Source organism: Uloborus diversus, chromosome 1 (assembly GCF_026930045.1).
Source record: "Uloborus diversus isolate 005 chromosome 1, Udiv.v.3.1, whole genome shotgun sequence".
NCBI lineage: Eukaryota > Metazoa > Arthropoda > Arachnida > Araneae > Uloboridae > Uloborus > Uloborus diversus.
In genome coordinates, this window is record NC_072731.1 from 153,074,805 (window position 1) to 153,091,374 (window position 16,570).

A 16,570-nucleotide genomic window follows, 5' to 3' on the forward strand; every position below is an offset into this window, starting at 1 on the left:
CCATCGTTCATCATACGAGACACGAAGTGTTTTGTGCCTTTCTTGCAAAAATACGAAGAAGGACATTCAAACTTAATGCTTGTGGGAAGACTCGTTTTATGAGCGGCAAAATTTGGAAAACGTTTGCATGAAAAATCTTTGCTGGATTGGAAATCTTGCGGAATTTTGCTCTCAATCCCGAAAACATCATGTGGGATCCTGCAGGATTCGAAATCGGGATTTCAAGATTGGAAACCATGAAAATTACACTACAATTTTTGTGAAGAACCACCTTGAAATTGTAAAAAAAAAAAAAAAAAAAGAAAGAAAGAAAGAAAGAGAAAGAAAAGAAAAAAAGGTAGAGTTTTGGAAAATACGTTTTAAGGAGAACTTGCCAAGTTGAACAATATTCTTTAACGAAATTTCTTGGCAATCAAATAAGCAGTCGCAGCTCCCCCCCCCCCTCCCCCAACACACGCAAAAAAAATAAATAAATAAAATAAAAATAATAATAATTTGAATTCAGGAATTTTAAATTCAAATTATATTTTTCACAATCATGAGTTGAAACAGGGTCCTTCTCATTGGTTATTACCCCACTCGCTTGTTTCTAAAAAAAGGTCCAATACCTCCTCTTTGGCGGTTACGTGTGTAAAGTTGTGTATATGTAGGCTTGTGTGTGTGCGTAGACCTGTATGTATGCACGTTGGCTTGCGTATATGTGTGTAAAGGTGCGTGTGAGTGTGAATGAGCGTGCGTGTGTCTAGGACATGAACGCCACCGACCAGGAGCAGCGGCTACTGGGGGACAGTGCTCAGGACCAGAGGAGTCGCGCCGGAGTCGCGCCTGCAGGGAGCGGTGGGGTTGAAAAAGGAACCGGACATCAAAGACGCTCAAGTGAAGGCAATTAACAATCGTGAGTGCTCAAAAAACTTGAATACCTACTTTCTGTTTTATTACCAGTATTAGTAAAGATAAACAAATAATCTTTAGAACAAAAACAGTTTGAAGCTCTACAAAATAAAAGCCCTTTCCCATTTGTGAATATTCTTCAAAAAAATACATGTTTACGCAAAGAAATGTAGGACAAAACATTTTCGAATAAAATGCAACTCATATCCTTCAGGCTAAATGTTTATTCCTACCGGAAGCAAGATTTGGTAGTTTACCACTATGGAAACAGCTCTATAAACCGACAGAAATTATCCACAAGACCATAAAAAAAATCTAGTGCGGGAAATTCGGAGCTTCCGGGAACCAACAGCAACCAGTTATTTCCGTTGTGTTTTCGGTTATTTTCTGCAAGTGTCGGCTGTTATTATGCAGAAAATTGTTTAGGAGAAAGATACTGTTTTATTGATATTTTTATACATGTTGCAGACAATAGGCGGTTTTTATAACACTGAGGCTAGGCTTACAGCTTTTGTGATCTTCTTTTGGAAGTTTTCTGATTAAAGATACAGTGACACGGGAAGAAAATTTCTTTTCTTTCTTTCTGAGCTATTAACTAATTTCCTAATGCGACTGAGAGTTCAAATCTTAGTTATAATACGTTTCTTTCTTCTGCACAGTATTGCACCGATCAACTGGTAGTAATTGGTAATAGGCCATAATCAGTCTTTTTACCTATTATATTTATAATGGGTCAATTTTCATTGATTAATAGTTGGAAAATATTCATGTTTTGAATAAAATTTCTTCAACTAAGCCTAGAACAAGTATGAGAATAAATAAATGCGATTTTCATGGTTAAGTTAAAAGAATCTAAATTTACATCTTGGAAAGATTTCTTATCTGGTGTTACCAACAGCAATGTTTGGAAAAAACTATATCACGGGATGAAGAACAACTTTAAAAGATGCATTGAGATTTCTTGCATTGATCTTCCAAGTGGTAATGCTACTACCAGTTATGAGGAGTCAGTTACTGCTATCTTGGAGAACTCCTTTCCTCGTGATCAAACTGGCAATGACTTATTGTTTCACAAGACATTACGTGAGGACATTAATGATGATTATAATGTCAGCAATGATGTCCCCTTCACGGTTGCAGAAGTGAATGATGTTATTAAAAACCTTAAGCCGAACAAATCTCCTGGACCTGATAATGTTGCGAATGAAATGATCAGAAGTTTTCATGAATGTTGCCCTAGGATACTGTTCCTTCTGTTTAATGCTTGTTTTAGACTTTCCGCTTTTCCTTCTCGCTGGAACTTTGCAAAAATTGTGACGATTCCTAAGAATCTTCACTTTGGTCGTCCTCATCTTAATAACATTAGATGTATTAGCCTTCTGCCTTGTCTTGGTAAAGTTCTAGAATTTCTTCTCACCCGGAGACTCTCATGGCACTTGGCTAAGAACAATATTCTATGCTCTGACCAATACGGTTTTACACCAAATAAATCTGCTGAAGGTGCCCTCTCTCGCTTATGCGAGATTGTTGCATATGGCAAAAGAAAAAACCTTTTTACTGTCTTGGTATTTATGTATATCAAGGGAGCATTTGATAACGCGTGGTGCCCTGCTGTTATTGATCTACTTAAAAAAGCTCGAGTTCCTGCAAATATCTTATATCTTTACAAAAATTTCTTACACAATCGATTTGCTGAGCTTGCTCTTGGGGATGTCAAGAAAGTGTGCCAATTGGAGAAAGGCTGTCCTCAAGGTTCAGTATCTGGGCCCAGTTTGTGGAATTTAGTTATGAATGATCTATTACAAAAACTTTCGTCATTTATTGGATGTTTTAAAATTGCCTTTGCGGATGATTTACTACTTATTTTTCAAGGAAAAGATTTCCATAATGTTTGTACTCTTGCACAAGATGTACTTGATTTTACTGTGGAGTGGTCAAGGCTTTTCAAGCTTGAGCTTCATCCAATTAAAACAAAAGCTATGCTTGTACATAAGAGGACACTTAACAACGAACTTTTGAATCTAAAACTTGGTAATTTCCCAATAGAAAGCGTGGAGGAAATGAAATATCTTGGAGTTATCATTGATTTTAAATTCCAATGGAAAAAGCACATTTCTTTTCTTTCGAGTAAGATTGAGAAGCTTATTTGTGGATTTTATTGCATTTGTCGAAACAACTATGGAATTACCATGGATACTGCGAAACTCATTTATAATCAAGGGCTACTGCCGATTATCTCTTATGCCTCATGCATCTGGGGGCACAGCTTAAAAAAGGAAATAAATCGCAAAGAAATCAGAAAACTGCAGAGAAGAGTCCTTTTGAGAATCGTCAAAGCTTACCGAACGGTGAGTTACGAAGCCATTTTTGCTCTGGCCGGTGCGCCTTCTTTGGACATAGTCATTTGCAACACGATGCTTGCTCGAGATGCTTATCTCCGCTCCGTTCGGGATGTTCACTTAAATAGTACTCTCTCTCCCTCCGATCTTCCTCATCCCTCTAAAAGAGTTTCTATTTCACTTGTAAATTTCAATTCCACTAATTTGAACAACTATGATTTTGTTTGCTTCACAGAGGGCAGTAAGATCAATGAGAGAGTCGGACTAGCATTTGTTTTGTATCAGCATGAGATTGAGTTCTCCATTCATCAGTTCCGTATCAGTGACAACTGTTCAGTTTTCCAAGCCGAGCTCTTGAGCTTAAATCTCGCAGTGAAACACGTCTCGAATTTTCTTGGAGCTAAAGTACTGATTTGCAGTGACTCTCTTTCCTCTCTTTTTTCTCTTTTGAATGTCAGAAGTTTTGAAAAGCTCGTTGTGGAAGTTCAAAGCATTATAAGCAATATTAATTCACACGATATTTGTGTCGATTTTACCCATGTGCGAGGCCACTCAAGAATTCGAGGAAATGAAAGAGCTGATGCTTTAGCAAAAGAGGCTACTCGTTTACCTTTTTCCTTAGATGTAGCTAATCCTCCCTCGTTCTGGAAACTGTTCTACTCTAAGAAAGATACTAAGGATTGGAATTCAGAGTATCTGTCTTCAAATAAGGGAAAATGGACCAAGCGCTTCCTACCCACTATTTTCTTTAGATTGAAACGGCAACATCTCAAAACTGATTTTTTGTCACTCAGTTTCTTACTGGGCATGGTAATTTCAAAGAGTACTTGTATAAATTTAATATTTCTACTAGTAACGTGTGTGATTGTGGACAGGATGTTGAAAATCCAGAACACTTGTTGTTTCATTGCATTCGTTTTAATCCCCAGAGAGAAATTCTTATGCGGGAGATGAGGAAGTTGTCCGTTTCTTGGCCTCTTGTTCCTTCTGCTCTGGTTCAGAGTGTCGAGACTTTTTCTCTTTTTAAACGTTTTATTTATTCAGTTGTTTGACCTTTTTGTATGTGTGTGTGTGTGTGTGTTTTTTTTCTTCTCTATTCGTTGTTAATTGTTTGTATGTTGTGCTCATTTTATTTTGTGTATTTTGTACTGTTGTGCCTCTTACCTTCGGGCCCTATGTGATACTATGTGGTGCATAGGGAGTTTCTTTTTGTGTCTAATAAAACAAAACAGTAATGAATGTCTTAAAAAATTTAAATTATCTGTTATTGTTATCATTATTATTATTATCATCTATTTATAACTACATATCGCTGTTCTACAAGATTAATGACGTAACCTTAAATTTTTGAGTAGTAGAGTTTTAATGCTTAATGATGTCACAAAGGCTTTGTGATACCGTTAGAGCCAAGAATTCATTGGAATAAGAATAATACCTTAGAAGATGCGTTACACTGAGAATTCATGAGAATTGTACAAAAAAAATTTCATGATGGCTAAAAAATACTAGTTGTATATTGCTATGGTTTACTATTTTGGTCTTCACTGTTTACGCATCTCTCGAAACGTTAACCCAAAATGAATTTCATGCCTCAAGGCATTTTCAAAAGTCTTTTCGCGTCGTGGAAAAAACCCAACAATACTCCTATCGCCTATAGTACCTAGAGTTATAATTATTACTTTGATAAAGAATAAAGAAAACAAAGAAATCAAGAAAATTAATTGAAATTATTTCCTGATCTTCCAATGAAATACTGATTGTTATTTTTTACCTGTAAATTTTGCTGCCGGCTGGTATTTATCGATTGCTTGAACTCTTTAAAAGTTGAAATCATTGACATAATTTCAAGTTGTTTAGAAAATCGAGTCAAACTACTTAAACTGATAATTTTTACTTCATAAATGACCTTACACTCTTTCCTCGTAATTAAAAAAAATCTGTCTCTGAAGTTTAAACTAGCTTTCAGTCTTTGTATTTTTTTTTATTCTTTCTTTCTTTTTTGTGAATGTGTCCTAAATATAGAAATTCTTAATATGCAGTTTGTTCTTTCTCAAATATCAATATATGATAGTCTTAATTTCTGTTTTAAAAAATTGCACTATTTTTCTGCATATTTTTAGAGTTGATTTATCTTATATCTTTAAACGAGCAATTCTTGTGACTGACCATATATATATATATATATTAGGGTGGTCCTTATTTATATGGGAAATTTTCTTTTCGGAATTCAACAAGTGACGCCCCCTAGTTTTGTGACACTATAATAAAAAGTAACTTGTGCAAAATTTGAACTCGATCGGTCAATAATAACACGTGCCCCTAGGCCGTTGAACTTTAGAACTTTTGATAATTTTCAAACAAATCTTCCGAGTTTTTACCAGTACATCGTTTCTCCTAGGTTTGCAAAATATTTTTGCAGTGAGGTAACACTAAAATTAACCTTTTTAATTACTTTATATCATCTAAAGATTTTACCTTGAATAAGAATGAAATAATGCTTTAGAAACTTTCCTTAATGGTACGCTTTTCTCGATGTATTTCGATAGTGTGTATTTTTTTTAGATAGTCTTGGACGGTCTGTAAAATAAATTGCTTTGTGACTCATGTTTGGTAAATTAGTTGTAAAATTCTTCGATTAATATTGTGCTCCTCCTTCAGTTGTATCATTCACAATTTTCAGTATTTTAACAACCTCTCTTTCCTTTAAATAGCTTAAACATTTTGCCGTGAATCAGGATCAAATAGGAAAAATTTTTTTAGTATTTGCAACTTATCAAAAAATTTTATTGACTAGTAACTGATTCTATAAAGAGGAAGATCTTTACTAAGAAAGTGTTCTAAATCATCTACTGTTATCTGCAATTTGTTAAACAGTCATCAGACACGTCTTCCTTATCAAAAGCATTTTTTGGACTAGTCTTTTCCTATCTTCAAATTTAATTCCTCCATCCAATACGGACAAAGCTACCAGTTTATCCCCTAAATACCATAAGTGATTTATGAATTTTCCAATCACTGCTTCTGCTGCATGTTTGTCGTCATTTTGTACGCTACTAGTTTTTCAGGCATATTGTAATATTCAAAGGAGCCTCGATTGTGTTGCTGCGATAAACCATACCTTCATACATCATTTAATTGTAAAACAGCTCTGTAAAACAGCATTGAAGGGCTTTCTTTTCATGTAAGGTCAATTTAAATTGTTTCCCAATTATAAAAATTTTCAAACAAAAATTGCTTTTGCCACCCATGTGGCTCAGGGATAAGTTTCATGTTGCCGAAAATATATCCCTGTAGGAGGAAATTCACCAGGAAATATTATTACAAGTTATGAGAATTCTCTGTAATCTTTCTCAATTCCGCTTCTTATGAACAATAATATGTCATCCACTTCGTCTTTTAGAATTTAAGTGGCTTGATTGAAATGTTATAAGTTCTGAGTGATGGAGATCTTTCCACAAAATGTTGAAGCGCTTAAATGATTGAATATCTGATCTAGAACTAAGAAAGACAAGAAATTCTTTAAGGACACGCTCTGCAGTACGATTTCAAGTGCATGATGTTGGCAATCCAAATGTAATAGATCACCGTTCAGTTTTTGCTCTAAAAAATTGCATGCACAATTTATACGGTTGGTATTGCAAGTCGTTGTATCAAACACTACAACTAGAATAGTTAGCAATAAAGAGCTATCATCTAAGATATCATATACAACTGAAGAAATATCTAAGGAATTCCGAGTAGCTGTTCAATATTAGGACCTGAAGCTATCCCGGTAATCCTGGTGGCGCTCTTTTTCCAGTTACATTTGGATGTAGCTTTGTATCCCAGTGAATAACTACAAAATCTAAATTTAAATTCATGAAATTTACTTTTATCTCTCGAAAATTTTCTTTTGTTCTCTTAAGGAATGTACGATTGATCACTAGGTCATTTGGATTTAAATTTACTGTATCTACATAGGCTGTAAATAAATGAACAACATCTTTATCCCTAATATGGCATTTGTCTAACAGTGATGAAAGGCGAGCAGATATCAATAGTTGTCAAGCTTTTTTGCATTGTGGTAGACGAGCTGTAGAAAACAAAAGTTTAGCAGGTTAGGATAGATACCCATTTCGGTTTCCAAATCTTGTGAATCGAAAGAATTTGATGATAATAAAGAACTATGTACTGAAATAGATGAAAATTAATTTAAAGTATAGATTTCTACATTGTTCCGATCTGGATATTTTTTTTAATTTATATTTTAGCTATGGAAAATACAGTATATTTTTATGTTAGCAGTAATCGAGGATTTTTCGAAATTTATATTTTAAAATTTAAAAATTGTATAAGCATTTACGTATTTTTATAACTAAAGAACAGCGAATTAAAATATAATTGCAATTACTTATATTTATAGCACTGAAACCTTGCGACTCTATTTGACACACCTGTTATATACAAAGGGAATTTTGTAAATCAACACACCCAAAGCCTGGAGGAGGCAATTTGTTGTTGTCAAAGATCGTTCATTAATGGCCAGGTCATTCATTAATGGACTATAGAATCCCTTGTGTCCATCTTAATGGGAAGAAACGTTCCCCTGCCGTTCGGTTGGAACAAGCGCAGAAGAGTGGTACGCTTGATCCAAGGCCATTGGTGTACATTTTATTCTTTGCAACATGTTAAATTTTACAGATTGAAAGTGAGAGAATGATCGATCTGGAAGTAACAGCACCTATTGAGGTTCAAAATTACTTTAAACATAAAACGTTAGAATATTTTTGCATAAAAATGAGAAAATCCGCAATTTTTTCTTCGAAACTCAAAAAAGGGGGCCCTAGGGGCACGTGTTAATATTCATGGAATGACTTTAAATTTTGCAAGGATCATTTAGTTGTACAATGGAACAAATTGAGAGGGCGTCGCGTAAAATATCTGCAACTTCAAAAATAAGGACCACCGTAATATATATATATATATATATATATATATATATATATATATATATATATATATATATATATATATATATATATATATATATATATATATATTGTATCTCGGAAACGGCTCTAACGATTTGGATGAAATTTTGGAATTAATTGTAATCCTGCATTTTAGGTTAATCTACATTAGTGTTTTTTCAGTAAAAACGCGATTTTTTGTAACAAAAAACAGTTTTTTAATATAAAGTCTAATTAAGTTAAGGCTTGAAAAAAAAAAAAAAAAACTTGACACCAAAGGAAGACGATTTGCAACCATAACAATGAAAATTTCTCTTCTCGTTTTAAAATTTTAAACTTGCTTAGGGTTGCCAGGCTTGGCTGATATAAGCCACTTTGTCTAATTTTAGTCACACTTGGCTAAAAACAAACTCAAAAGCATTATGTAAGTCGATGTAAGGCTTTTTTTAAAGCGAAACTATTGCTTGACTACCTTTTTTTATTTTATTTATTTATTTTCTTTTTTACACTTTAAAAAGTTTTACATGTTTTTTAAATCAAGCATCCAAATTTTATTTAAAAAAAACATATGCCTTGAGATTGTTTATATTTTGTTGAGACTGTTGTTGTTATAATTCGTTGGAGTGGTTTGTGGATCATCAGTTTTTATGGATAGCATGCTGTTTGTAGCATTTTCTGGAGTAAAGTGACCAACTACCCTGAAAGTACTTGTTCCAAATGGAAATCTCGAGTGGGATAAAATCATTAATCGCAACATAGTATGTAAGGAAGTATTGGGTTAAAAACAGATTTCAACATAGTAAAATTGGCTTTAAGTTCAAAATATTTAGCCTTTTATTTATGACAGGAAAATTGTGTAGTGGAAACAAAAATGTGACAGATAGTTTAAAGCACAATGTTGATTTAATTGCATTCAAAATCTTCTTTGTTTTTTCAATCTTAGCAATTTATTATCGCCATGTTTGGTCTTAGAAACTACTTTTTTTTGGCAATACCGTGCGTTAAATATTCATACGCAACCAGCTCAGATCTTCCCTAGGTGTATGTCTGTGGGGGAGAGGAGGTCTATATTCAGTAGTAGTCTCCTTATAGCTGAAATGATTACACAATGCTGAGGAAGTGTTCACATGTATATCTCTCGCTTCTCGGAAGCATATCCAACGACTGGCGCGAACCTTAATATTTCGTTAACTATATGCTTTTCAAGTATATTTGAAAAAGTATCGAATCTTAGAAAAACACGTTCAAAAAACAATTCTTTTATAGTCGAGCAAGGCTCGGTCGTCCAAGTACTAATTTAAAATCGTTGATTTTTTTCGTCGTCTTCAAAAAAGAATTTGCCACCGTTGATTGAGAAAACTTTTAATTACATTAAAAATTTGGTTAAAAAAGGTTATAACTGAAAACTCTGAAAATATCGTAACTTACTTTTAAAGAAATAATCTTTCGACTGGTATTAAAACTCTAAATATGCAAGCTTGCATATCAAATTTATCTCCATCAAATTTTCTAATGAACGCTGGTTCAAGTTTCAACTATATACGGATGTTAAATTCATACAATGATGAAACAGCGCTAAGCCAGTTTATTTAAAACTTGTAGTAACCACACGGCTTTGCTCGTAGTAGAAAAATCAAAAGGTAATTTAATTCGCCTGTATATTTACAAATAATGGATGATGAATTTCTCGCTAATTTGCTGTGATAATTTGCTCACCCTAGTTATGGTAATTTGATCGTTCACGTTATGGTAATTTGCAGGTCCATGTTATGGTAATTTACTCGTCCATGTTATGATAATTTGCTCGATAAAATGTTCTTAAAATTGGAATGGAAAAAGAACAAAATCGAATTTTTGAAAAATCGCTTCGAGATGCTCACCTCTATGCTACGAACTAATATTGTGCCGAATTTCATGAAAATCGGCCGAACGGTCTAAGCATAACACACGGTGCAAACACACTAAGCAACACGGTGTGCATAACACACATCCAAAGATCCAGATATCCAGAGATCCAGACATACAAACTTTTAGCTTTATTATTGGTAAAGATAATAAAATTTTTGTCTCCTGACTAAGACTATATCGTCCAGCATTTTGTGAGGTGATTGTAATTAAAAATCTTAAATTTGACTCATTTTTTACATTGCTTATTTATTATTATTATTATTATTATTATTATTATTGTTCTTGTTGTTGGTAGCAGTATTATCATCTCCGCCATCATCATCACCAGCATTATGTTTATTATTACTATTATCATTATAATTTTCCTCATTATCATTATCATTACTTTTACAATTATTTTTATTTTTATTGATTACGTTAAAAACACCCATATAAAATAAACGAAGTTTGAAAAAAGTGCATATTTTGCGACTTAAGCTTATTGATGGCCTCTTTGTTTTTATAGCCTATGTTGGAACGAAAGGTTATGCCATGTGACACTTTTTCTATTTCTATTTCTATTCAAGAGTCACAACTGACTACAACTGTATTTATGTCGAGGTCTGCATACTAGTGCCTTGCCTCCATTATTTTATATACCGATAGATGGCAGCACCATCACCGGATCGAACAGTTAATGAGAATTTAGAACTAGTCCAAGAGCTAATAGCTACCTGGTACTAGCACCCCCAGAGGTATCGTTTCACTTGGAGGACATTGAGACCACGAGCATATTTAACGTCGCCCAGTCCCCTTTAATGACGACGGTGGGTCTTCGACCAGCGGGGATCGAACCCGAGCCCCTCCGGCCCCGAGTCCAATGTGACACTTTTAATTCATTTATGTTTTCCAATGGACCCGTTTCACGTGTCGTCATAGGTCACATGATCTCGGTGTCACGTGATCTCGCTCCGCTCCGCAAGAGTGTGAAAACGTGCTGTGATTTGGCAGAAGATTTTTGTTTACATTACTTTCTGCGAAAAAAACATTCTCTTCGATGGTTAATTTGTTCTGATGAGTGTAGTTAAGATGTATAAAAGTACAACAAAGTTGTTTTCCATGGATTTCCAGAGAAAAAAAAGGTTTTGAACAGCTTGTCAACACGAAATGACACTTCATCAGAAACGAATGCACTAGTTCTATGTTCCAATATTTGAGAAATGGCAATTCTCGCATCGGTATTTCCTAGCTATTATTTTTTAATATTAAGTTGACATTAATTCTGACAGTGTTTTCTGTAAACTACGTAAAACTCGTGGTAAAACTTCGAAAATTTTCTGTTGAATTTTTGGAGCATCGAATACTATTTAAAGAAAAACAAATATCGAAGCATTACTACTGGATGGTTACGACAGGGAGGTTTGGTGTCATATTTGTAATCAACTCCTCTGTAGTAGTTTTTCAGTTTTCCTGACCAATACTTTGCAGCTGAGAATTATTTCTATATTTATACAAATACAAAAGTGACAACCAGCAACAGGCTTGTTTGATGCATGATATTTTGTTTCAGCTCTGACAGATTAGGTATGTGATAACTTTCTAAATGTATATTTTAACTATTTCAACTTTATTTTACAAACCAATAGATAAATTCAATTCCAAAGTTTGTTTTTGAATTTGCCAAAATGCAAGTCTTTTCTTTTTTTTTTAATTATCAATGATATTTTCCCTTTGTTGTGTTATTTTGAAGCGAAACAATAGACAGTTACATCTTGAACTGAGATAGATCGTGCAGATCCCATGGTGTGGTTTGGGGAAGGGAGACACCACTAAGGGACCCCCGGCCCTAGAAACCAAACTTATTTTTTTGTGAGAAGTATACAAATACAGTTGTAAATATTTTTGGCAAATTTAGTAAGAAGTTGTTTTAGTAATAGCTGCAAAAAATAGAAATTCAACGAATATTATTTAGGAAAGTCAATAAATGCTTAGTAATAAAAAAGAAGAATCTAAAATGTTTATTTCCAAAAATAACAAAAAATTGAAATGATAAAAAATGTTTTATATCCTACGGCAACAGTGGCGCAGCGAAGGAGGGAGGGTTGGGGGTGAAAACACCCCCCAAAGGTATTGTTTTTAACATAAAAATGCAAATTCTAATACAGTAGTTTATGCATATGAAAGGGCTGTTTTAAACAAAAAAAAACCCTTCAGAAGGTATTTCTAGCTGCGCTAGTGTACGGCAACATTAAGAATTTTCAAAATTTTGAAAGATCATAATGAAAAGTCATTCTAGTTCGAAAAATTAAAATCTGAGAACAAAAACATAAGCTGACCAAACCATCAAAACTCAGGAATGGTCACTTTTTTCACTTAAAACATTTTCAACAGCAAAATTTGAAATTTCTGCATCCAAAATTATTAACTTTTGTTTCTACAAAATTTTCGGATAAATAATATGAACATTTTACTCACATTAGAAATAGAATCTCTACCAGTAATTTTGTACTTTGTTATTTTTTGGAAAGTGGCACAATTTGCTAGCATCACCCCCCCCCCCCTTTCTAGTGGCCCCGGAACCTGAAAGTGTCAACGAGCAGCTCTGATGATGCTATACGCAGACAATTGTTTGTGTAACCCCCTATTCGACTATTTCCTGAAACTTATTTTTAACTTATACATTTCGGTATTTTACACGGGTTCATTACACAAAGGCATGCCGGTCCCAAGTGTAAGTTTAAGGATGAGTAGGAGATCTGAAGTGAATAATTCAAATTATAAGTTGCAAAAGCATGTGTCAAACGTATTAACAAAAACAAAAGTAGAATTATTAATCAAATAAATACTTCCATATATAGAATGTGGAAATCTTACGGGAGAAGATTTAGATATTTTTAAAAACCTGGATTGAAATTCAAAAATTGAATGAAATTTGAACAATGCTGAGCAATGCGAAACTTGTTTACTTGGTGCTTATAAGCATAACTTATAAAATAAAATGTGTTTCCAAAAAGCAGGATTGAAAAAATCTGCATTGCGCTCTTGGAAATACTTAGACAAGTAGTAAAAAGCTTTTAATTTTTTCATAATAATAAATTCAAACATTAAAACAAATGAATTCAAAAATGTATGTAGTAATATTGAAGATGTAAATTAAACACACTGGTTTAAAATTAAATTGGGGGGGGGGGGAGCAGGGGAGACCTAGTTGACAGTTTTGGGGCCTCATGGATCTTTTTGCAGGAGTGCTCAAAATTTATAGATCCAGGTCTGCTTACATAATTAAATTTGCTTAAAAACAACTCTTGTGAATTACTGTTGCAAGGTAACTGTTGTACGATAACATTATATTTAGTTAATACCTTTCAACGCTCCGCCCCTTAATTAAAAATTTTTAAAATGACATGGTTGTCAATACGATATCTGAGAAAATAATGAATAGTTTTTGCTTTCTCAAGTCTCACCGCATAATGCTCTGTACATTCTACTGTGCTTATGTTCTTATCTGTAACATCCGTACAATCTTGCAGTGGTGAGAAGCGCGCAAGTTTGCGAGCTTTCTTGTGTATTAATAAAACTTAAAAAACTTATCTTAGTTATAACTGCCTTCATAAAAACAGGGCCGACAAGAGGGTATATGACATGTCAGGTTGTCGGAAAACTAGGGGCCCTTCCCTTCAGGGTGCCTACCTCAGAATCGGAGTAGCATAAATTTGACAAGTTTTATGGCAAGGCGCGCCTTGGCTCTCAGCGGCCCTGCACACAATTTGATATCCAAGGTGTGGTGGAAGGAGGAGGCAATATTACATTATAAAACGTTGGAAGGAGATAGAAGCTCCTTCATTTTCAAAAACAAAGAGAGCCTTGCCCCTCATTTCTTAAGTTCAAATCAATGATTGATAAAAAAAAAATGAAATTATTCGATTCCCGTGTTAGAAAAACGAAGAATTAACTTAATAAGTGTAAATCAGCTGGGTGACATGGTGGTCAGGTTATGTCTTGGTACTGTGTTCTGATTCCCGGTGGCCAGTTGGTACGTTTTCCAGATGCAGAAAATCATCAGGGCCCTTGTGGTGCAATTATGCGACAGTAAAAGATCCCTTGAGTAATTGTTAAGCTTTGAACGCGTTCGGCAAAATTGAAAAAAAATCCTATTTCGGTTTCTAATCGTTGAGGTGACTCTATCTAGTGGAAACAGGGTAACAAAACCATCTGTGCATTGACATCCGTGTCTTAATGGTGGCACCAGCCGCTTTTGGTACTTGATATAATTTTTGTTTCTTGTGTGAGCCTATGCTGGCCTGAAACTTTAAATAACAGTTCCTCATTTTGAGCTCACTTCAGATACAGATATGACTTGAGCTTAGCACGGCAGCATAAGGATTTTAATCTAAAATGTACGTTAAATTTTGCAATATTTGCAAGTTAAGTGAAAAACACTTGAAACTATTGCTTTTACTTAAAGGGTCAAAAATAGGATGCATTTGCCACTCACGGCAAGGGCCCAGGCTTGATTCCCCTTAATCCAGCACTGCATTGAATGAAAACTTTTAGAAAATAAAATAGCAGAGAAGTTTAAATAATCAAATAACATTATTACTTTTTCACATTCCCCGAAAATTTTTTTTGGCACCCTCGGTTCACATATATGAACTGCTATTGGCACCTGATATAGTTTAGTTTCTTAATGTAGGCTTTAACCCTCCCCCCCCCTTGCAGTTGCTTTAGTATAATTCTGGACCTTGGGCTTTAACAATTCCTTAATCAAAAAACTAAATTTTAAGTTATATTTACTTGTTTGTTTTGTAGAATAAAGTTGAAATAGCTAAAAAAAAATGCATCGAAAAAAAGCACTTGTAATAAACTATTTAGAAAAGTTTCTACATTAAATTTTAGAGGAAAAAAACATATATAACTCATCAAACAAGAAAATATAAGCAATTCTAAGCTGCAAAGCATTAGTCAGGTAAACTGAAAAGCTACTACAGAGGATTTGATTTTAAATATGACACTAAACCTCCCTGTTGTAACCACCCAGTCATGCAGAAGAACCAAATTCTTTGATTCTTGTTTAGTTTGAAATTATGAATATGATTTTGTATTTGAATGCTCTGAAAATTTTCCTAGCAAGGAAGTACGTGTAACGAAAAAACCCAGCAAATATCCGAAACGATTATTCGAATCTATCAAATATGCATTTTAATGTAACATGTATTCGATGACAGCAAAATATGTCGTACTTACTGCGAGTCATATGTGGTACGATAAGATTTTGTTTATAACACATTTATTTAATAAAAATGCTGCAAGAAGTGCATGTTTCTGTAAAAAAAAAATCTTTAGTGAATGGCTGGCGTCGAACACAATATTAATCAAGTATTTGAACTCATAACAACAATGCATTCGTTCCTGGCAAAGCTTGTCATTTCGTGTTGACAAGCTCTGTTCGAAAAACTTTTTTTTAAAGGAAATCTATGGGAAACAACCTTGTTTGACTTTCATATCTCTTAAATAAACTCATGAGAACAAGTAACCATGAAACAGAATGACTTTTTCCCCCAAAACTTAATGTAAACAAAAATCTTCTGCTTAATCACAACACGAATTCACAGTCTTTCGGCGCGAACCGGAAATCATGTGACACCGAGATCACGTGATCGAGCAGACGACGCTAAAACAAGTTCATTTCAAGGAGAAAACTATTTGATATTGTATCTATCTAATTAATGTCATTGAAAGAGGGAAATAAAAAATATCTTCTTGTATTATTTTAACCTCTCAGTAAAAAATGATGATGCGTATTTTTTTTGGAAAAAAAAGCACATATTATTCTTATGTTCTTCAATACATTTCCGTTTTTTTTTAATTTAAACCATATTGTTATTTTCGCTCCTAAAATAATAGATTATATCGACTCACCTCCTGACGGTGGCCACATCACCTCTCTCGACGGACAACAAGAACCTCTTTTCATCTTGACTGAGCTGTCCGTGCGCCCTCGGTGGGAGCAAAGGAGGTGCTTCCTCATCTTCAGCTTCTCTTAGTGGACAATGTCCGTCCTCACAGTCCCCAGGTGCCTCCTCTTCATCCGTTAAAGGGTCCATCGGTCACCGAGGACGATATAACGCCATGCCTAGTGGAGAAATAAGGAATACATATATCTCTGGATTACATGAGTCAGAATTATATGCATGTTCAAATTAGTGTTGCAATAGATTACAATTTATTCGTAGTTATTACTGAATATTTTGTGACAACTATAAACTAAAAACAGAAATTTAGCAAGTAATAATGGATGCATATACAAATGAGAAATGAAAATATAAGAAATGCTTTGAATGGCAGGTGAAAATAGAGATTCAAAAACTGGGCATTGTTTTGAGAGTTACAGGAAACTGAATATTTATCAGCACATACAGTAGGATGGGTCATAATTAAATAAATGGTCTTAAACTAGATGAATGGATTAAAATAAATGGTCTTAAACTAACATCTGTGAAATTT

The 16,570-nt window shown here is 34.0% G+C and overlaps 1 protein-coding gene across 1 annotated transcript in view; it reads right to left on the bottom strand.

Annotated features, from left to right (window-relative positions):
* LOC129216393 (transient receptor potential-gamma protein-like) overlaps positions 1-16,170 on the bottom strand; it is a 32,401-nt gene extending 16,231 nt beyond the window's left edge. Inside the window, exon 1 of the mRNA XM_054850611.1 lies at positions 15,986-16,170. Within this exon, the coding sequence (XP_054706586.1) occupies positions 15,986-16,170 (185 nt within the window). The remainder of the gene's footprint in view (positions 1-15,985) is intronic.
* Between the last annotated feature and the right edge of the window lie 400 nt (positions 16,171-16,570).